Consider the following 23,499-nt stretch of genomic DNA (forward strand, 5'->3'; position numbering starts at 1 on the left):
GGAACGTTACAAAAACAGATTAATGGGAGGTAAACAATTGCTAACTAGTAGCTCAAGAGAAATTAGATTTAAACTCAGAGAACTTAGAGGAGGTGGAAGATAAGCAGTGACTGAAATGAGACAATGATAGATGAAGTATGTTAAACAGAAATCAAGGCATGATAAAGGCACAGCTTATACTGCAGTTTGAACAAAAAAAGTGGGCCCTGGGAAGTAGATAGAGAAATGAGGTTTGGCACTTTCAGACTATTTACCTTTTGCATAGTCCTCATTTCAGGATTGCATGTGGCCTTCAGGAGCCAAGATGTGATGCTTTGAAGGAAAAAAAAAAAACAAAACAAAAAACAAACAAACAAACAAAAAAAACATCAGCTTGTAAGAAGTGGTTGAAATCCTGGGCAATGGTGTCACACACCTTTAATCCCAGCGCTTGGGAGGCAGAGGCCGGCAGATCTCTGAATTCAAGGCCAGCCTGGTCTTCAGAGTGAGTTCCCGGACAGCCAGAGCTACACAGAAACGCTGTCTCAAAAACAGCATTGCCAGGCCTAGTGGCACCAACCTGTCAGCTTCTTGGGAGGCTAAAGCACAAGATTTATTTATTTCTTTATGTATATGAGTGTTTTGCTTGCATGTATGTCTGGGTACCATGTATGTTCCTAGTGCCATGAGGTCAGAAGATGGCATTGGATCCCCTGAAACTGGAGTTAACTACTGAGTCATCTCTTTAGTCACAAAAATCTGACATCTTGTTTTAGGTAATTGTGCTTTTTTAAAACTTCTTTTTGATAAAGAAAAATAATTAAGAACAAGTCAATTATCTAAATACATTTTTGGCCACCTTCTGGAAATTCTTGCTAAATATCCTTTGAAATGCCACAGTTGTAGTCTTGAACAACTTCTCTTCCTGGTTTTCAAATTTCTCTGCATATGTTTGTAAACCCCAGACAGGTTTCTTTTTTGTGACAACCCTGGCTGCCCTGGTTCTTGCTATGTATAACAGGCTGGACTTGAACTCACAGAGCTCCACTTGCCTCTGCCTCCTGAGTACTGGATTTAAAAGTGTGAGCCAGGATGCCAGATCTTTGTGTTTATTTCAATGAAACGAGATTGGTACACTTCCCCTGGTTTCCATTATTTGGCTTTCTGATTGAGAAATTAAAATTATGCAAATTTTGTAAAGTTTGAACTGACCAAATTTAGACTTTAATTCCTCAGTTTCATTCCCTCTATCTAATATTGGGGAAAATTGTTTTATTAAGGAAGAAAGTAAAGTTCAATAGTATTAGCACATTTCAGTCACTGACTCTCCAAACTGATACAAGGGTAAGAATTTTTCTACAAACATGGATTTTGAGATGTGACACACTTAGGAAAAAAGAAGGCATTTTAATTCAGTTTGGGGAATAATAAATAGTATGCTATGCCAAATAAGATTATTTGTATAAGTTTTATTCAAATTTGTTTTTTAGATTTATTATTTTATGAGGATTTTGCCTGTGTGTATGTCTATGTATTGCATGCTTACCTGGTACCCTTAGAGGTCAGAAGAGGGCATCAAATCCTCTAGAGCTAGACCCACATTGTGAGTCACCATGTGGGTATTGGGAAAACCCTGATCTTCTGTAAAAATAACAAGTGTTCTAAACCTCTGAGCCATCCCTTTTAGCTTTATATATCTTTTTTTAAAGAAAAAGATTCATTGTCCTCACTAAAGAGCTTCAGTGAAATTGTCTACTCTTACTGTCTTTATGTGAATAATTGCCAAGTTTGTCTCTTTAACCTGAATTTCACAGTCTTATCTTGGTAAAGCCAATGACCTTTAATCAAAGCATTTTTGACTAAATGCCTAACTATTGGTTCAAATGTAATATTGTAGAAAAGGAGCTCACAGTCTTTCAGATGATTCCTCATAAACTTGTCACCCTTCAGTAATATTACCACCATCTTCCAGAATAAAGATGTGATTTTTATACCTCCCTTTTATCTTAGCAATTGTATGTTCCACTTTTTTTTTAGCTTGAAATTACATTTATTCATTCTTTCATAATGAATTTTATTTTTTGGATATCAGCTCTCACTGTATAATCCAGATGGGCTTCAAACCTGTACTCCTGCCTGCCTCCTAATGGCTAGGATTACAGGCAAGTCACCGTGCCTCATGATCATTTCTATTCTTACTGCTACAATTTGGTTTAGATTTTCTTCGCTGCTAGGGTACTACAGTAGTCATGCCAAATTTCTTTGCCATAAGACTGAATTCAGGAGAGCTTTGTTGACATAACCAAGTCCCAGACCAGCCAAAGCTATAAAATGAAACCTTCTCATCACAAATTATGAAGCCTGTGTGGGTGAGAGAGAGTCAGAGACAGAGAGGACTCCTATAATCCAGTTTAATTTCAAACTCATAGCTGAGGATGAACCAAACTTCCTTCTAACTCTACCTTTTCAAGTGCCAGAATTATAGGCATGTACCAACTCACCCAGTTTTATATGGTGATAGTGATCAAACTAGGGGCTTTGTGTTTGCTAGGCATTTTACCAACTGAGTCGCATTTCTAACCCCGAAGACATTCTACTGGTAACTGTCCAGTCTCCTTAAAAGTGCTTCAGATTACTTACAGTTTTGTACTGAGGGCGTTATCTCATGGCACTTACTCTGTCTACCAAGTGAGCTGTTGTCAGATACTGTCTTGTACAGTGTCTTTCTGTTTCCAGTTTTAGTTCCTTCTCCACATGGTCTAAGTGGTTTGGTCAGTTCTTCCCCTGCACTTTTTGTGGGGAGGGGTGTGTGTGGTATCCATGGTTTCAAAAGTCATACCTACAAAACAAGTCATAAAGTAAATCAAGATAGCAAGGAAACTTTTACCACAGAAATTATTACTTATTGATTTGATATTTGAGTATATGTCAAACACCTTTAATATCAAACCTAAACCAACAGGAATAGGCCTTTCAAAAAAAAAAAAAAAAATATATATATATATATATATATATATATATGTACACACACACACACACACACACACACACACACACACACACACATATATATATATATATATATATATATATATATGGGATGGGGTGTAGCTCAAGTGTAGAAATTTTCCTAATATACCTGATGACTTGGAGTTGACTCCCAGCAATCCTCCACACTGCATAATATATAGGTGTAAATACTATATAAGCACACTTAACCGTAAGGTTTCAAGTTTTGGTTTTACAAGACAGGGTTTCTCTGTGTATTCCTGACTATCCTGGAAATCACTCTGTAGAACAGGTTGGTCACAAACTCAGATCCAATATACTTCTGCCTCTTGTGCGCTGGGATTAAAAGCATGTGTTACCACTGCCTGGGTAAGGTTTTGTTTTGTTATTAATAGACATTTAAGGTATATGAGACTTGTGGCCTGAATGTAGACAGGTAGCACAGAATGAAGAACCCTGGGGATATAACATTGTAAATAGTGGAGAATTCTTATACTACCAAAAAATGTATTATATAGAAGCTGTGAAGATACATAAAACGAATTCTTGTCCCATTGCAAATGTCCTAACACTTGGGAGTCTCACCTATGCTCGACCCTGACTCAAAAAAACCAATATAACCTAAAATAAATGCCTTATCAAAAAACAAATGTTGGACAGCCAGTCTAGTTTTCTCTGTCTTAGTTTAGGGAAGAACAAGTTTGGTGTACTTTTCTTTTTTTTTTTTTTTTTTTTTATATATTTTTATTTTTTTTTTTTTAAAAAATAAAAAATAACAAAAAAAAAAAAAAAAATAATAAAATATAATATTTAATTTTTGGGGGTTTTTTCCTTCCTCCTTCCTCCCGGTGGGGGGGGGGGGGGGGGGTTTTTTTTTTTTCCCGGGGTGGGGGATTCGAAGAAGATTCAGATATCCTAGCTGTAGTCTGTAGGGCTGTTTTGTCCAGCTGTTTGGAATGTAGGATCAGCTTGTACTCTGTTTCAGGCGGTCTGGTGTGATCAAACCACATTAGTCTGGAAGGAATCCACATCTTTTCATTTTCTGTGGAAACAAAAATAGAAATACTTTTCCCCAGTAACTTGTTCTTCAACTTAAATTTTGGAGTCAAAGCGTTTTTTTTTTTTTTTTTTTTTTTTTATTTTACATGTCGATCCCAGTTCCCTCTCCTTCCCTCCCTCCCTCCCCCCAAGCCCTCCCTCCCTCCTTCCCTCCCCTTTTGCCCTCTCTACCCTCTCCCATGCACTCTAAACACCCTCCCCTCCCAACCCCCCACCACAATACAATATGTAGGGGAATGCCATCCAGTTGGGGTCATGTAGATCTGACAGGTCCTGTGAAGTAGGGACTAGGGCTTCTCTCCTATCTCTAGAATAAGGCAGTTATCCCTCCATGGGGGATATGTTTGCAAAGTCCTTTTGTGCACCAGGGATACATCCTGGCTCCACTGTCTGAGGTCTCTTAGACTGCTCAGACCTTCTGGCTGAGACCCATATTCAGGGGGGTCCGAGTCAGACCCCTGTTGGCTTCCCAGCTATCAGTCTAGTGGCCCTTAGCTCCTCCTTGTTCAGGTAAGCTGTCTCTATGTACTTCTACCACATGGTCTTGTCCTCTCCATCTGCTTCTGGGTTCTAGTTTGACTCAGTGTTTATGTATGGGTGTTTGCTCCTGTTTTCAACAGGCATTAGTTGAGGACTCCATGGAGAAGTTAGTTGTTGATCTCACTCTCCGGGAAGGGCATTTATGATAGCCTTTCCACGGAAGCTGAGATTGTTAGTTGGGAGCAGTCTTGTAGTTCCCTCGACCTTTCTTTGTGTTCAACTTTATCTTCAAACCAATATTGGCTCCCTCTTTTATGTTCTCTCTCTCTGTCTCTGTCTCTCTCTCTCTTTCCTATTTTCCATTCCTAACCAGGCTCAATCCTCCTGGTCGCACATGCCTTCCTCTCCTCCCTCTCATTTTCTCCTACTTCTCTCTCCATTAGCTGTCCTCCCCCACTATACCTGAGGTCTGGGGGACTTGTCCCTTCCCAGTTCTGTGAGGGACTTTATATGAATCTCTTAGAATACAACTTGTATCCTAGTTCCTCTGGTGATGTGAATTATAGGCTGGTGATCATTTGATCTAGGTCTAAAATCCATATATGAGTGAGTACATACTGTGTTCCTCTTTTTGTGACTGGGTTACCTCATTCAGGATGGTTTCTTCAAGTGCCATCCACTTGCCTGCGAATTTCAAGATACCATTATTTTTTTCTGCAGAGTAGTATTCCATTGTGTAGATGTGCCACATCTTCATTAACCATTCTTCAATTGAAGGGCATCTAGGTTGCTTCCAGGTTCTTGCTATTACAAATAGTGCTGCTATGAACATAGTTGAACAGATGTCTTTGTTGCATTGATGTGAATCCTTTGGGTATATGCCTAAGAGGGGGATTGCCGGGTCCTGTGGTAAACTAATTCCCATTTTCCTGAGGAACCGCCATACTGATCTCCAAAGTGGCTGTATGAGTTTGCACTCCCACCAGCAGTGGAGGAGGGTTCCACTTTCTCCACATCCTCTCCAACATAAGTCATCACTGGTGTTTCTAATTTTAGCCATTCTGGCAGGGGTAAGATGGTATCTCAAAGTTGTTTTGATTTGCATTTCCCTGATAGCTAAGGATGTGGAGCATTTTCTTAAGTGTCTTTCAGCCTTTTTGATTTCCTCCATTGAGAATTCTTTCTTCAGTTCTGTACCCCATTTTTTAATAGGGTTATTTGGTGTTTTGTTGACTAGTTTCTTGAGTTCTTTGTATATTTTGGAGATCAGCCCTTTGTCGGATATAGGATTAGTGAAAATCTTTTCCCAGTCAGTGGGCTGCCGTTTGGTCTTGTCAACTGTGTCCTTTGCCTTACAGAAGCTTCTAAGTTTGAAGAGGTCCCATTTATTAATTGTTTCTTTCAGTGTCTGTGCCCCTGGAGTTATGTTCAAGAAGCGGTCTCCTATACCAATTTGTTCAAGGGTACCTCCTACTTTCTCTTCTAAGAGGTTCAATGTGGCTGGATTGATGTTGAGGTCTTTGATCCATTTGGACTTGAGTTTTGTGCATGGCGACAGACATGGGTCTATCTGCAGTCTTCTACACACCCTCATCCAATTGTGCCAGCACCATTTGTTGAAGATGCTGTCCTCACCCCATTGTATAATTTTAGCTGTTTTGTCGAAAATCAGGTGTTCATAGGTGCGTGGATTAATATCAGGATTTTCAATTCGATTCCATTGGTCTACCTGTCTATTTTTATGCCAATTCCAGGCTGTTTTCAGAACTATAGCTCTGTAGTAGAGCTTAAAGTCAGGAATGGTGATGCCTCCTGATGTTCTTTTATTTTATAGGGTTGTTTTGGCTATCCTGGGTCTTTTGTTTTTCCATATAAAGTTGATTATTATCCTTTCAAGGTCGGTGAAGAATTGTGGTGGGATTTTAATGGGGATTGCATTGAATCTGTAGATTGCTTTTGGTAAGATTGCCATTTTTACTATGTTTATCCTACCTATCCAAGAGCATGGGAGGTCTTTCCATTTTCTGGTATCTTCTTTAATTTCTTTCTTTAGAGTCACAAAGTTCTTATTATATAGATCTTTTACTTGTTTGGTAAGCGTTACACCAAGATACTTTATGTTGCTTGTGGCTATTGTAAAGGGTGATGTTTCTCTGATTTCTTTCTCTGCCTCTTTGTCGTCTGAAAAAAATAGGGCTACTGATTTTTTTGAGTTTATCTTGTATCCTGCTAGTTTGCTGAAGGTGTTTATCACCTGTAGGAGTTCCCTGGTAGAGTTTATTGGGTCGCTTATGTAAACTATCATATCATCTGCAAATAGAGACAGTTTGACTTCTTCCTTTCCAATTTGGATGCCCTTGATCTCCTTTTGTTGTCTTATAGCATTAGCTAGAACTTCTAGTACGATATTGAAGAGATATGGAGAGAGAGGACAGCCTTGTCTTGTTCCTGATTTTAGAGGAATTGCCTTAAGTTTCTCTCCATTCAGTTTGATGTTGGCAGTTGGTTTGCTGTATATTGCTCTTATTATGTTTAGGTATGTTCCTGTTATCCCTGACCTCTCTAATACCTTTATCATGAAAGGGTGTTGAATTTTATCGAAGGCTTTTTCTGCATCTAGGGAGATAATCATATGGTTTTTCTTTTTCAGTTTGTTTATAAGGTGGATCACGTTGATAGATTTTCGTATGTTAAACCATCCCTGCAATCCAGGTATGAAGCCTACTTGATCATGGTGGATGATTTCTCTGATGTATTTTTGAATTCGGTTTGCCATTATTTTATTGAGTATTTTTGCATCGATGTTCATCAGGGATATTGGTCTGTAGTTTTCTTTCTTAGTTGTGTCTTTGTGAGGTTTGGGTACCAAAGTTATTGTGGCCTCATAAAAGAGATTGGCAATAAACCTTCTGTTTCTATCTTGTGGAACAGTTTGAGGTGTAGTGGTATTAGTTCTTCCTTGAATGTCTGGTAGAATTCTGCACTGAATCCATCTGGCCCTGGACTTTTTTTTCGTTGGAAGGCTTTCGATGACTGCTTCTATTTCATTTCGGGTTATAGGTCTATTTAAGTTGTTTGTCTGTTCTTGATTTAATTTTGGTAAGTGATAGTTATCCAGAAACTTGTCCATTTCCTTTGAATTTTCAATTTTTGTGGAATACAGATTTTCGAAGTATGACCTGAAAATTGTCTGGATTTCCTCTGTGTCTGTTGTTATGTTCCCCATTTCGTTTCTGATTTTGTTAATTTGCATGTTCTGTCTCTGCTTTTTCGTTAATTTGGATAAAGGTTTATCAATCTTGTTGATTTTCTCAAAAAACCAACTCTTTGTTGCATTGATTTTTTGTATTGTTTTCCTGGTTTCTATTTTGTTGATTTCAGCCCTCAAGTTGATTATTTCCTGGCGTCTGCTCCTGGCGGGGGGAATTCGCCTTCTCTCTGTTCTAAGGTTTTCAGTTGCGCTGTTAATTCATTTATGTGACTATCCTCTGTTTTCTTCATATGGGCACTTAGTGCAATGAACTTCCCTCGTAGCACTGCTTTCAAGGTGTCCCATAAGTTCGGGTATGTTGTATCCTCATTCTCGTTGAATATTAGAAAGTCTTTAATTTCTTTCTTTATTTCTTCTTTGACCCAGGAGTGGTGCAATTGCACATTGTTAAGTTTCCATGAGTTTGCAGGTTTTCTGCTATTTGTATTGTTGTTGAATTCCAATTTTAAAGCATGGTGGTCCGATAAGATACAGGGGACTATTTCTATTCTCTTGTATCTGTTGAGGTTTGTTATGTCTCCTAGTATGTGGTCGATTTTAGAGAAGGTTCCATGTGGAGCAGAGAAGAAGGTATATTCTTTTGTCTTTGGATGGAATGTTCTATAGATGTCTGTTAGCCCCAGTTGAGACATAACTTCTGTTAACTCTTTTGTTTCTTTGTTGAGTTTCTGATTTGTGGTCCTGTCTAGTGTTGAGAGTGGTGTATTGAAGTCTCCCACTATAAGTGTGTGAGGTTTTATATGAGCTTTGAGTTTTAGTAGTGTTTCTTTTACGAATGTGGGTGGCTTTGTATTAGGGGCATAGATGTTCAGAATTGAGACTTTGTGTTGATGGATTTCTCCTGAGATGAATATGAAATGACCGTCTTCATCTCTTTTGACTAGTTTTGGTTTGAAGTCTAGCTTGTTAGATATTAGGATAGCTACGCCTGCTTGCTTCTTATTTCCATTTGATTGGAAAATCTTTTCCCAACCCTTTACCCTGAGGTAATGTCTATCTTTGGAGCTAAGATGTGTTTCTTGTATGCAGCAGAAGGATGGATTCTGTCTTCATATCCATTCTGTTAATCTGTGTCTTTTTATAGGTGAGTTAAGACCATTAATGTTGAGGGGGGGTAAGGACCATTGATGGTGGTGGGTGGTTGGTTTTTGGGTTGTGGGGGGGGGGGGGTTGGGGAAAAATTTTGTTTTGCTCCCCCCTGGGTGGTGGGGGTGGGGGGTTTATTGGGGGCCTTTTTTTTTGGGGGGGGGGCTTCCCTTGGGTGGGGGGTTTTCTCCCTTTATTTTTTTTGGGGGGGGTGGGTTGGAGATATAAAAGGGGGAAATGTGGTTGTTTTTGTTTTTTTTTTTTTTTCTTTTTTTTTTGTTTGGGGGGGGTTTGGGGGGTGGGGGTGGGGGCGGGGGGCCGTGTTTTTTTTTTAATTTTTTTTTAATTATTTTTGGGCCTTTTGGGGTGTTGGGGGGGTTTTGGGGGGGGGGGGGGGGTTGGGTTGGTTTGTTTTTTTTTTTTTTTTTTTTTTTTTCTTTTTTTTTTTTTTTTCTTAATATTTTTTCTTTATTCTGTATGCTAGGTGTTTTGATTATTATATGTCGAGGGGTCTTTTTTCTTTGGTCCAGCCTATTTGGGGTTCGGTATGCTTCTTGTACTTTCATGGGCATGTCCTTCTTCAGATTTCGAAAGTTTTCCTCGATGATTTTGTTGAATATGTTTTCAGCACCTTTGAGCTGGGCTTCCTCACCTTCCTCTATGCCTATTATTCTTAGGTTTGGCCTTTTCATGGTGTCCCACATTTCCTGGATATTGTGTGTTAAGGATTTGTTGGATTTATGGTTTTCTTTGGTCGATGAATCTATTTCTTCTAGTTTATCTTCTGCGCCTGAGGTTCTCTCTTCCATCTCTTGAATTCTATTGGTTATGCTTGTGTCCGTAGTTGCCGATTTTTTGCCCAGCTTTTCAATTTCCAGCTTTCCTTCCATTTGTGTTGCCTTTATTTTCTCAATTTCGGTTTTCAAATCTTGAACCGTTTCCTTCACCTGGTTAATTGTTTTTTCTTGGCTTTCTGTACTTTCCTTAAGGAATTTGTTCATTTCTTCCACTTTTTTGTTTGTTTTTTCCTCTATTTCTTTAAGGGATTTTCTCATATCTTCTTTGAGAGCCTCTATCATTTTTATGATGGTGATTTTTAAGTCGTACCCTTCTGCTTCCTCTGCTTTGTTGTTGTGTTCCATTCTAGTTGGTGTAGATTCCCTAGATTCTGGTGGTGTCATGTTTGTCTTTCTGTTGTTAGGTGTTCTCTTGTATTGCCTTCTTCCCATAGTTTCTTCCTGTAGGTGTTAGTGGTGTCTCTTCCCTCTCTCTATGGTCCTTCCCAGATGGGCTTATGTGGATCAAAGATTCAATGTCTGTATCTCTGTGTGGTCCAAGCTCTCTAGGAGGCTTCTCTCTGGCCAATAGCCGGCAGAAGAGGACGAGGGCTGGACTGGAACTTGAGAAGGTTTTGCAGGGTAGTGGGATCTCACTGGAAACTGGCGCTCTCCAGCTGAGACCTCGTTCTTTGGCAGGGGCCCGGGTTTGTGGGTCAAGGATCTTGCCTGCAGGAACTCCAAGTGGACCCGCAGAGATAGGCGGATCTCTGGGAGGGGCCTGGGACTCCAGCAGAGGACTGGAGGCGGGGTCAGGGACCAAGCCGGTGGAAATTACAGGTGGCCCCACGTGGATAGTCAGGTCTCCTTTGTTTGGAGTTGCTCAGAGAGGTCTCCGAAGTAGGGTGGACTGTTGGCTCCACCCTCTGTCCCAGTGCTCAACCAGAGCAGCAGGACCGTAGGTGGGGTAGGGCACAGGGTGGGGGGGGTAGGCTGGAGGTTGGGATGGGTGGGGGTGTATCAGAGCTCCAAGGGTGCTCTTGATGGGGACAGGAGACAGGAGCAGCAGGATCAGGGGCCAATCCAGGGAGTTCAGGCGGGGGAGGGGGGAAAAGAGGTTGAAGGGGACAGGCAGCCCCGATTGGGCCCAGACTCACCTCTGGCCAATAGCCGGCAGAAGAGGACAAGGGCTGGGCTGGAACTTGAGAAGGTTTTGCAGGGTAGTGGGATCTCACTGGAAACTGGCGCTCTCCAGCTGAGACCTCGTTCTTTGGCAGGGGCCCGGATTTGGGGGTCAAGGATCTTGCCTGCAGGAACTCCAAGTGGACCCGCAGAGATAGGCGGATCTCTGGGAGGGGCCTGGGACTCCAGCAGAGGACTGGAGGCGGGGTCAGGGACCAAGCCGGTGGAAATTACAGGTGGTCCCACGTGGATAGTCAGGTCTCCTTTGTTCGGAGTTGCTCCGAGAGGTCTCCGAAGTAGGGTGGACTCTGGTGTACTTTTCTTGCTAGATAAATTTTTGCTATGCATGTGATTTGGCTAGTTGGGGGTAAGTGACATGCATGTAATGCTGTTTAATTTTTTTTAATAGTGTTTGATGATTAGACTTAAAAACTAAAAGACAGGGCTAGAGAGATGACTCAAAGGTTAAGAGCACTGACTGCTCTTCCAGAGGTCCTGAGTTCAATTCCCAGTAACCACATGGTGGTTCACAATCATCTATAATGAGATGTGGTGCCCTCTTCTGGTGTCCAGGCAGAACACTACATAATAAATAATTCTTCAAAAAAAAAAAAAAAAAAAAGAAAAAGAAAAAAAGAAAACCTAAAAGACAATATTCTCTCTTAATTTAGCAAGGACTAAAACAGGAATTATTTAAGCTGTTCTTAATGTATTCTTATTCATATTTGCAAATGACAATTCTGAGATAGAAATAGGATTTTAATGAGCATGGAAATATACAATATACATAACAGTCATTTATTCAATAAATATTTATTGATACCTACTGTATGCTAAGTACTATTCTCAGCTTTGAAGAACCTTACTGTACAGAACAAAATTCCTGTCCCTCTGTAGTTTCCATATTCATAATATGGACAGTGGATTAAATTAAGCATTTCAAATAATTTCTTTAAATTCATAAGATCATAATACAGTACTTTTTAAAAGGAGAGCTCACCATAATTTAAAAATATATATTATTTGTAGGTGGAGTTTTTGTCAGGACCACCAACACCAAATAAAGGCAGAGACTTAATATTAATAAATGCTAGGCTGGTAGCCTAAGCTTGTTATTAGCTAACTCTTACATTTTAAATTAACCCATATATTTTCTCTATCCTCTGCCACATGTACCTACCTTCTTTCAACACAGCACAATCAACTTGCTTCTCTCTGGTTCTCCTGCCTAATTATATCCTGTCTGGCTATTGGCCAGTCACCTTCTTTATTAAACCAATCACAGTGACATATTCACACAGTATAAAGGCATATTCCATGTTGTTCATTAGGGAAAGTAATTCCAGAGTGAGCAGAATTCATTAATTATTTTAGCATTTATCCCATCTGGAAACATCTGTCATCTCAGTGAACTCCTTTGATCCACTCTGTATTGAGTGGGACACTAACTGGAATATCTAGGTATGGGTCTTTCAGAAAGGGAGAGAGACATTACAAACAAGACATTACAAACAGTTTTAATAAAATGGGGTAGTTTACAGATACTACAGGAAAATCAATATTCTTGTGTAGGAACAAAAGACTAAAACATTTTCATATGGGAACCATATGAAATTAATGAATTAATGTACTTATTTTTTAAATATTTAATTTATGTGCATGCCTCTGTATATACATCATGCCCAGAGATATAAGATAAATGGTGTTGAATTCCCTGGAATTGAAGTCACAGGTAGTTATGAGCCATATCTCAAGCCTCAAGTTATTTTAAGTTACAAGAAAATATTGAGAGGAATCTATCCTGTCCAGCAACACTGAAAACCATGATCTAATAAATCCCAGATACTATCAATTCATCTAATATATAATCATCATAATGGCACTTAGGTTTGTCTGTTTTAATAATGGCACCATTAATAGGAGTATGTACCTGTTGTATTTTCTTACTTGAATTTGTTAAAGTTTCTTTCCATAATCCAGTTTTACTTCTGACCAGGCATTGAATATTTTTAGCTTCTGATTCTTCTTGAATCTCAATGACTTATAACATTGATTGTCTATTCTTCCTGTAAAAGTTTTCTTAAAGGTGCTACTAGCACTTAATTTTACTGTTGAGTTAAATATTCACACTATATCTACTAAGAGTCCTTTCCTTGTGATAAAATGGGAACTAATTTGAGCTGCCTTTAAAACATATGAGAACAAATAAATAAGTAGTAGAAAGCTGTTTAGGACAAACTTGAGAATTACCAAGTTTGCTCGTGTCTAACTTTTCTTCTGTACTATTTGCATCTGACAAACTTCAGCTTTGCTTTTTGTTTGTGCTGATTCTCATAACAGGAACAGTTACATTATTAGAAGTGTCTTTCACTAGAGATTCTGCTAGGGTTAAAGAAAAAAAATTGCCAAGAGCAAAGTAATATGAAAGTTCCTTTAGCAGAATAATAGTATTAGGTTTTCCCCTAGACCATTTGTTGGGAATGGTCTTTGTGGGGCTGCAATCGAAACCAGCCAAGCAGTCCCAAGTTCATACCTGAGTGGGGGAGTGTGGATGAGGGAAAGGCTAGCTATAGAAGATTAAAAAAAGAGAGAGAGAGACAGAATAAAGGTCAGGAGTCAATACTGAAATGCCACAAGTTTATTTTTCACCACTATTATATACCTTATCCAAAAAGGGGAACACAGTATCATGTATATTGGACAAACAGACTTTTCTAAGGGTTCAGTAACCACATCTTAGCTCCAACTTCTTGTTTCCTAGTCTTGAGGTCAGGAGTAGCCACACCTCAGATTCAGGTCTGTTGTTATTTAGACTAAGACAGCCAAACATCCTACTGTATTCATCCACACCTTTGACCTTTAGGTCTTATGACTTGCTCAGGACAGCTTTGAACTCTCTGTCCTGGAGCCAAAATGGAGTGCAGCCAGCTTTGTGGGCACCCACAAACAGTGATCTATGTAGTCACAGGTTCTTGACCACTAGACAGATATGAGTTCCATTTCATGAAGTGGGGCTTAAATCCAATCAAGAAGTGGCTGCTTACTCTAATAATATTTTGTGTTGCTATTGCACCAATGTATCTTGCAGGTGGGTCTCTATTACAGGCTACAGGATTTGTAGCTAGAAGATATTGATGAACGTATAGGAATGAAAATTCTTCCATACCTAAATGCCACTTACTCAATTTCCTCTCCACAAGTGATTCACATTTTTGCTGAAAATTCTATCCATCAAATGTATATAGATACTTTCCTATAAATGGAAAAAATAATTATGTGTGTGTGTGTGTGTGTGTGTGTGTGTGTGTGTGTGTGTGTGTGTGTGTATATATATATATATATATATATATGCACCCTAGAATTTTTGTTTGAAACAATCTCACTATGTAGACCAGGCTGGCCTGGAACTCAAGAAGCTCCACCTGTCTCTGCCTCCCAAGTACTAAGATTAAAAGTGTAAACCATTTTCACCAAGCCTATGTGCTAGGGATTTTTTTCCACTTATATTTTGACATTCCTTTCTCATAAGCGTAAGCTGCTACATACTTGTTTTATTTTGTTTGAGACAGTATCTCAGTATCTAGCCCTGGCTAGCCTTTAAAACTAAGAATGTAGACCAGGCTGGCCTTGAACCTACAGAAATCTACCTGCTTCCACCTCCTAGGTACTAGGATTAAAGGCATGTGCCACGCCAGCTCTGCTTCGTGTTTTTTGAGGGTTTTTGGTTTTTGATTTTTGTTTGTTTTTTACAATCTTGGAATTGCCCATGTATATCTGTGTGCACATCAAAGGACAACTTTCCTGAGTCTGTTTTCTCTATCTACCAGGATCTCAGAATCGAATGTTAAACCCACTGATTGAAAATGAGACCACTTCCACAGTTTAAAGCCAAATTTTAATTTCATTGGTAGGTTTCTGTGTGTGTGTGTGTGTGTGTGTGTGTGTGTGTGTGTGTGTGTGTGTGTGGTAGTTTTGTTTTGTTTGTTCATTGTTGTTTTTCCAGTAGCCCTGGACCTGGGGTTACTGATATTTGTGAGCTATATTGGCCAGGTATATCTCTGGGTTTCCAAAAGATGGCCCCAGAGTCATGGTTTACAGCGGCTTAAGTATTCCCCTCAGGTACAATCAGCGCCAAGCATACATCCTTATGTCCTTCCAGCCTATATCCAGTTAAGAGCAAGCATACATCCTGATGTATTTCCTGCCTGTGAACCTCCCACCCGCAGGTGATCAAGCACATCGGTCAAACTCGGTTGTTTAGGGGAGTGAAAACATGTGATTTGTTGTCTCCCATAAACAACAGCCTCCAGCATTGCAGGAATTATCTGTCCTTGGACAAGGAGACTGCAGATCAGAGGCAAAGTAATTAAAACTTAAAATGTAACTTTGGCTTTCACAGGAACTCATACTTTTTAAGGATCTGCTTCTATTGCTTATTCCATATTGATGAACTTTGAGCCCTTTTTTTTTTTTTTTTTTTTTTTTTGCTGTGGTGATGAATTTATTTGAATGTATGCTGCTTGGGAATAAGGATTTTTGTCCTGCTCTATATTTAATCCTTAGAATTTAGTATAATATGCTAGCTAATTTTATGGCAAACTGACATAGGTTAGAGTCATTTGAAAGGAGGGAACCTCAACTGGAAAACATACTTCCTTAAGATCAGGCTATAGGCAAGCCTATAGAACATTTTCTTAGTGATCTATGGGGAAGGGCTGAGTCCATGGGGGGCAAGTCATCCATCCCTAGGGTAGTAGTCCTGGGTTCTATAAAAATCAGGACGTGGAAGCCAATAAGCCACATCCTCCATGGCTTCTGCATAAACTTCTGCCTCCAGGTTCATGCCCAGTTTGAGCTCCTGTCCTGACTTCATTTAATGATGAACAAAAATAGTAGAGGGCACAGGATCCTATGCTCACAGATGAGCACTAGGAAAATCAAGAGAGGTACACCTTGTTTTCCACCCAGATGTCTGGAAGTGGATGCTATCTGTAGAGCCAGACCACACCTGAACCCCCAGACTATTATCTTTATCGCAGACTCTTCCTCCCTAGACATTTATCTTTAGCTTTGTTTCTCAGTCAATAGAACCCATCCTTACTGAAGAAGAAGAGATGTCACAGGTACATTGTAGTTTGGTAACCTCTATGATGACTTAGATCACACCTGATCCTCCCATGGAGCCTTAAGCAATAGAAACCATCCTTACTGAAGAAGTCACATTTTTTTTTTTTTTTTTTTTAACAAAAGAGTATCACTGTAGACACCTAAGCTTTATTGTGATAATTGTCACCAGGAAATGTTTCCCAATGTTGTACTGTACTTACATGTAAGTAAAATATATAACTAAAATAAACTGCCCAGGGTCAGATTCAAATTTGAACCAAAAGAGGCTAAGTTGTGTTGAACTGGATTTCCTTCTTGCCTCACAAGGATGGCCACTCTGCACACCCTGGTGTTTACAGAGACCCCCACAGAAGTGTAAACTGAATAGGCCCTTTCCTCACCAACTTGCTTTTGGTTCTGGTATTTCATCACAGCAATAGAAACCCTAACTAAGACAAATATCTAAAAGATGTTCTTGAATGAATTGCAAACTTTGAAGTATTGCCACACAACAGCTTTTCACTCAACTATAAGCAAATACTAGATGCCTTTTGGTGAAGTGATTTCTCTTTTAGGTGCTTATCCAGTGTTTAAAATACAGATACAATGAGAGAAACTAAGTTATTATGTTTATTTTAAATGTTATTCTAAATTTTTTCACCAAATTTAGATACTGAATGGTTGATAAATTTAGCACAATACTGTATATATAGTGGCATTAGAAAATATAAGTCAAAGGACTTACATTTAAGTGAGGGAAATATGGTTTTATAATGATATATAAATCTGTGTCGAATGATCAGCTGCTGAGGGTACAAGTTAGTCACAGAGTACACTTTGCATGCATGAGGGATCAATCCCTGACACTGCAGATAAACTAAAGGGCAGGAGAAAACAAGGTCTCAAAAAAGACATGGGCTTGAAAGTAAGTGACCCATGGTCATTATCATTATTAACAGTTACTGAGTGTCTACCACATGCTGGGCAACACAGTAAGAACTTTGTTCCCTTTAACCACCACACTCATAACCTATGTGGGGATTCCTAGTTAATAGATAAAGTTGAAACACAGAAATGTTAATGCCTTAAGTCACATAGCTAATAAACGACTGAACTAGAATCAGGCAAGTCCAAGTCCAGAGCCCTTTTTTAAAAGCTACGAGATTCCATGGCAAAAGGCTTTGAAGGAGCAGATGCTAAAGCACGCATGCAATGTTGTTTTGAAAGAGCATGCAGGGTAGCTCTAAGCACTGCAGGGGCCTGGTTGCCCGGCAGTGAGAAGGCAGATAGGAGAGAATATCCAAAGTCAAACCAAGTACAACTCTGACTGATGTACATGTTTCCCGTCTCTAACAGTGTCATTCTGAGATGATGCTGGTATGGTGATAGTTTCTGGTTTGGGTGTTTTATTCCCCCCAAGAACTTGAGGGCTTTTTATCCTTTCAGAGACTAGCCTTCACTTTTGTCTCCAGAGGCTGATGTTCTAGTGCTCACCAGATGACAGCCTTCCTTTAATACAGTATCAGTCAGGAAGCCCAAGACATTTGTCCCATTTGCCAATTTTCATTTATCAGGCTTTATGGATACGTACCTGAGACATACAAAAAAGTGTTTAATCACAGAGAATTCCTTTAATAACTAATAAATCTACACATATAAATTTATTTACAATCTCAGATAGAGGCATCATACCTTTCTCTTTGGTTTTTTAAGACAGGGTTTGTACAGAAAGGCCCATGAGGGCCTTGAATGAAAAAAATGAATAAAAAGAAAAGGAACATGACTGCTCCTAGGTACAGTGGAGTAGAAAGTTTATTATAGAAAAAAAGGGAGAACATAGCTAGAAGCAGGGACATCTGGGAGAGTCCAGAGTGGACATGACCCTGAGTCATGTAAGAAGGGGGAGGAGAAGAGACAGTGGACAGAGAGGAACCAGGTACAGCAGCCAGGAGGTCCAAAGAAAGTAGACGAAAAAGGACCAGGTGACCAAAATGGTTGGATTGTATAGGGAAGGGCAGTCCAACCCCTCGGCTGGAGAAGTTTAGGGTAGGGGGCAGGGTATGCCAGCCAGAAGGACCCTGTAGCAGGTAGGGACTGAGGGTTGCTGGGAGAACCTGTTGGCCAGTATTCATTTTGATATGTTAAATAGATACCTAAACCATTAGTCCCAGGTTTGAAACCTAACAGGTCTCAAACTCATGATCCTCTGCCTCAAAGAAATACTAGGATTACAGGTGTGCACCCCAGGCTTGGCTCCTTTTTTATTTTTCCCCTTTTTTTTTTTTTTTTTTTTTTTTTTTTTTTTATCTGCTTGCCTCTGCTTCTTGGGTGCTGTGATTAAAGGTTTATGCCTCCATGCCTGGCTCCTAACTTTTTTTAAAAAACAGATTTCCTTTTCAAATTCAAATCACTAACTCTAACTATTAAAATAGAGACTATGATTCCAAATCATTCCTGAAGCAATTTTTGTCAAAGCACTAAACTGGCCTAAATTTTGATATTGTATGTAAGTTATTTCCAGGGTTTCTTTTTTCAGTTTGTTTTTATCCAATTTGACTAAATAATTATTAAATTATTTTTATTAACACTGTACTTTCAGTTTCCCACTAAATCTAATTTTTAGTACCTCCATTATAACTCGTGGCTTATCCCTTCCTGTCAAACCGGCATTTTCAGGTCAAAATTTGAAGATAAAAAATGTCAAGACTCCATTTTATTGCTACCTTTTCATCAATAATTGCCTGTTATTGGAAAGCAAAATATGGTAGTCAAAAAACAGATTGAAAATGAAAAAACCCACAAGGGATACCTTTAATCCCAGCACTCAGGAGGAAGAAGGCAGATCTCTGCGAGTTTGAGGCCAGCCTGGTCTACATAGTGATTTCCAGGACAGCCAAGGCTGTCTCTGTCTCGAAAAAAGAAAGAAAAAAAGAAAAAAGAAAAGAAAAACCCTTTACTCACTAAGTACTCCACAAAGCCAGCACATGGCTCCAGAAAATAACACCCATGTTTGCTCTAATAATAGCAATATAGCACAAAGAATAACTACCATCAAGGATATTTTTGTGTCTTCTCACTGTTTGTTCTAAAAATGTGAAAAAGGCTTTGGTTGGTTAGGCAAACACCAAAGCTATGCATAGTTTCATGGATGTAAAACAATGTTTGAGTACATCCCTGAGTCTTTGTTTTTGGTTTTATTTTTTTGTTTGTTTGTTTTCCTTCAAGGCAGGGTTTCTCTGTAGTTTTGTAGAACAGATTGGCCTTGAACTCACAGACATCAGCCTGACTCTACTTCCTAAATGCTGGGAGTAAAGGTGTGTGCCATCACCGCCTAATTTCTAATCATTATTAACTTCTTGCTGAAATGGTCACTGGAGGTCATGTTCAGGAAATCATTACTGGAAAAGAAAACAGTTAATAGCTAAAAAATTATCAAGTTACAAAGCACATCTCAAAAAACAGTTTATTGTGTTTGATACAAATTTTTAACAGTAGTAAAGCACTTCATCTATTCCCAAGTCTGAATCTAAATTATATAGACTAAAAACAGTTGTCAGAAAGTTACAGACTATCATGAAAGTATTAAGATACAAAAAGAAAGTAACAGGTGGTTTAAAAAAAAAAGTAGAATGTACTTCAATAAACCATTGAGCCAAAACTACTATAACTGATTCCCTATGAAGCCAAACTGGAAAGGGATTTCAAGACATAAGGAAAGGGTGACCTAACAGAAAACCTACACTTCTCTCTAGTGTTACAGGTAGAACCCAGGACCTCCCAGTTCATGCCAGGCAAGGTTTCTTCTAGTGAGTTCCATCACCATATCTTACTTTTAAAAGGTTAAGGTTAACTATACTTTTCCATCTAGTTTAATCTAAAAAGGAGAAATCAGAAAATGGCTACAAAAGAAACTCTGGAATCCTGAGACCATAACTTGAACTAAGTACTGTGTTGTCACATGAGTGGGCATCTACAGATGCAAGCCAGGGACCACTAAGAACACACCGAAGAAGCCTGGAAGCCAGTCAGGCTTATTCTACCATACCCACCATCCAAAAACATCCGAAAAGACCCATTCAGACCAAAGACTAGCAAAAATTACAGCTAATTGCCAATTAGTTATATATCAAATGTACTTATGCCCAGATCACCACTTATTTTCATATCACTTTAAATAGATCATATATCTCTATTCTAAAATTGGCACTATTAAATACAAGAAGAATTCCCAATTTAACCAAATATACCAACACATGGTAGCTGGGTGAGGTAACACATGTATATAATCTTAGCATTCAGGAGGCAAATACAAGTGAATCAGAAGTTCCAGGCGAGCCAGGGCCACATGAGACCCTAAAAAATAGAAATTAAAGAAATAGCTCTGAACTTAGAATTATCTGTTATGAAAATTAAATATGCCTTTCTCAGATTAAGAGTTACAAAAAAACATTCTATGCTGTTTCTGAAACTTGTAATTAAAAAGGGGTGAGTCACTTGATGTGCATACACACAAATGGGCCAATTTCAGTTTCTAGCCCTGTTTTTTAAGATTATAATTAGTTCCTCCAAAATCTAAATTTTAAAAGAACATTTAGTATTTCCAAGACATCTTTTTACCCATCATGTGTCTTCCAAAAATTGAGGATGCCATTTCCCTCAGGTTTCTAACTTTCTGAAAAGGAATGCCAAAAAGGTCATTATCATTTAATTGACATTTAAGACAACAAAAGTTTATTATTCCTCTTATTTAAGTACTTTTTCCCCCAGTGAAAATGCAGAACAGAGATTAAAGCAATTTGGTAACAACAGGACCTTGGATGTGCTTCATGGCTTATTTGATTGGTACCCATTTCTAAAATAACATTTCAGCTTCTTTGGGAGACCAGGAAATAAGTAAGTACATAGATTTATTGTCATACTTGGCTACACTGTGCATTGTCCTCCAGTTGGTAGCTAAGACTAAGGGATGTGTTGTGGGAGAAATAATCATTGTACTCCTTCTTAGACTGTAAAGTCTAAGAACTCTAAAATATGTCTGTCTCTCAAAAAAAAATGTTTGTTTTTAAATGCTGTTAGTAAAGAAGATAAAAAAGTTATTTTTCCTCCCAAAAGTTAAAAACAGCTTTCACAGTTGGTAATAATCCTACACAGCATTAAGACACTTTTGACAGGGGATGAGGTAGTGTGTTCCTGACTACAGGGCAGAAGTCAGCCTTGGGACCCAGCCAAGACAAGAGGGACAAATGCAGTGGTGATGCTCACTTTCAATCCTAGAGGTGGCGAGGGTTCCAGGCCAGGAGCAGCTACATAATTAGACCTCGTCTCAAAAAATTGTAATAATAATAATAAAAATAAAAAAGCAGCCATCGTCTTTAAGGTCTAAAAGAACAAATGCATAGTGTGTGAGGGAATCTGGTCATACCACGGAACCTCTCCTATGTGCAAGCCAGAAATAAACGGATTCATTCTAAGCCATTCATTAGCAATGGAATATAATCTACAGAATCAGTTCCTCTTATAACTACACCAGTTTCTATTTTTCCTGGGCAGTCTTGGTTTATTACCTATCCCACAATACCTTCTTAGTCGGAAAGTGCCCAAGTTTAGAAAATAACTACTTGTTCTAGCTGAACAAAACATTAGTCTGAATGAACACTTTTTTGCCAAGAGGAGTTTTAGGCATAAAGAACTTTCAGTTTTGAGAGAAAATGTCAGAAAACTGGAATAAAAGAGTCGCTTCAGTATTCAGAATACCTGACTCCAGTGGGGTTTTCAATAGGGCCACATTGGGAAAGCAGGTCATGGTGAGAAGGTCTTTGTGGTAGCAGTGGAAGTGAAGTCATCTGAGGAGGGGGCCCGCACTGCTCAGGCCAGTGTTGCAGGTTGCTCTACAAACCCTAACCCTCCTACTTAGCAGCTCAATTGTTTTGCTACAAGAGCCAAACATTCTCAAGAAGGCTTGAGTGTTTCAGTTTAGGAAATACACCTCCATGACAGCGGGCCTTGATTGTAGCAGGTGCTGGCTTAAGAGGGCAACAAGAGAATCAAGTTCCTAGAAAGGAGCTTCTCTCTGAAGCCTAAGATAGTCTGAAAAGTCAGAGGGTAACAGAAGCTCATGATTTTTCAGAAAATCTAAAATGAAACTAAACAAAGCTTCATCTCTGTCCACAAAAATCTGGCCATCAATTGTCTTGAACTCTTGGTCTCTGCCATCTAACATGCCTACCAACCGAGAGGTAGGGAACTGCTTTACTGTAGAGTCTTGTTGTATCTTCCCTCCCACATTCAGAGTGACCAGGTCCTGACCGTTCACACTCCCTCGTTTCTCATAGAGGCTACAAACCATTAATACAGACATATAGAAACCCTCTAACTCAACCTGCTACTATAAATATTTTATATGATTAAGAAATAAGGAAGTAGAGATAGAAAACTAAATCTAAATTCCAAGGTAACTATTGTCAAGACAAATAGTGTATCCATAGCTATGTTTGCAAATGTGAGTTGCTTAGGAACTGAACTTGCAGTGTATAAAATGGAAACAGCAAGTGAAACAGAATGTCAATATCATGATATCAAATAGATCCCTTTCTTGTAATCCACTAAAAGTAAAACCAGGAAGGAAAAAAAGAAAGAAAGAAAGAAAGAAAACCCCTTTTGTAATAGGAATGTGGTCCAGCGGTTCAGCAGTAGAGTATTCCCTAATGTATGTGAGGCACTGAGTTCTGTCTCCAGCACTGAAGAAATCATTCTCCATGAAACCCTAACGTAAATCCGTATTTCAAACAGAAAACCACTCTCTCCACAAACATTTACCAAGCCCTCGTGGCTGATGAAAGACTTATAGAAAACATGATTTGTTTCTAGAACCCCTAGTAATTTAATAGCTAGATCGTGAATTTTGCTAAGAATAAACAACCTTTACCTCACCTTCAGCTTGACCATCTCATAGCTGGTTGCTGAGGAAGACACTCTGTGCTTTATTTTATTTTTTTAATGTGCATTGGTGTTTTGCCTATGTGCTTATGTGAGTGTGTCAGCTCCCCTGGAACTGGAGTTACAGGTAGGTATGAGCTGCTATGTGGGTGTTGGGAATCTCAGCCATCTCTTCAGCCCTTCTTCACCACAATACACAGTGTCTCTGTATGTAGCCTTGGCTGTCCTGGAACTCCCTGGTGCTGGGGTTAAAGGTGTGCGCCACCATTGCCCACATTTTCTGGGCTTTCAAGTTGAACGAGCAGCTTTTCTCATCCCTGATCACTTTGGTTGTTCTCACCCAGATCAAAGGATGGAGTAAAGACACTGCTCCCTAAAACCCACTTTCACTTACTGGGCTTCCTTCCTTTCAAGAGCCCATTTTCCCATGACAGAAACAAGGCAACTAAAAGCAGTTTTAAGGTTTCTTTGTTCTCATTTGAATTCTAAGCAAGGGTCTTGAGAAAATTATGTACCTTTGTCTCTTATGAGCAGAGAGGACTTGAGTCTTCACCTGATGGTTTTATAATCTATGCGTGCTAACGATCTGACCCTTCTGTTGTCAGACCCATCTTA

At 39.2% G+C, this 23,499-nt stretch overlaps 2 protein-coding genes across 2 annotated transcripts in view; both read right to left on the reverse strand.

Moving 5' to 3' along the window:
* The window catches only part of LOC127230298 (GTP-binding nuclear protein Ran), a 1,116,469-nt gene that overhangs the window by 934,964 nt on the left and 158,006 nt on the right, over positions 1-23,499 (reverse strand). The window lies entirely within an intron of this gene.
* Positions 19,386-22,901, reverse strand: Kcnrg (potassium channel regulator). Its single transcript, XM_051195559.1, is given in 2 exon segments — positions 19,386-21,802; positions 21,805-22,901. Coding segments are annotated over 2 exon segments (618 nt in total). The 5' UTR covers positions 22,307-22,901; the 3' UTR covers positions 19,386-21,686.

Source organism: Phodopus roborovskii, unplaced genomic scaffold (assembly GCF_943737965.1).
Source record: "Phodopus roborovskii unplaced genomic scaffold, PHOROB, whole genome shotgun sequence".
Lineage (NCBI taxonomy): Eukaryota > Metazoa > Chordata > Mammalia > Rodentia > Cricetidae > Phodopus > Phodopus roborovskii.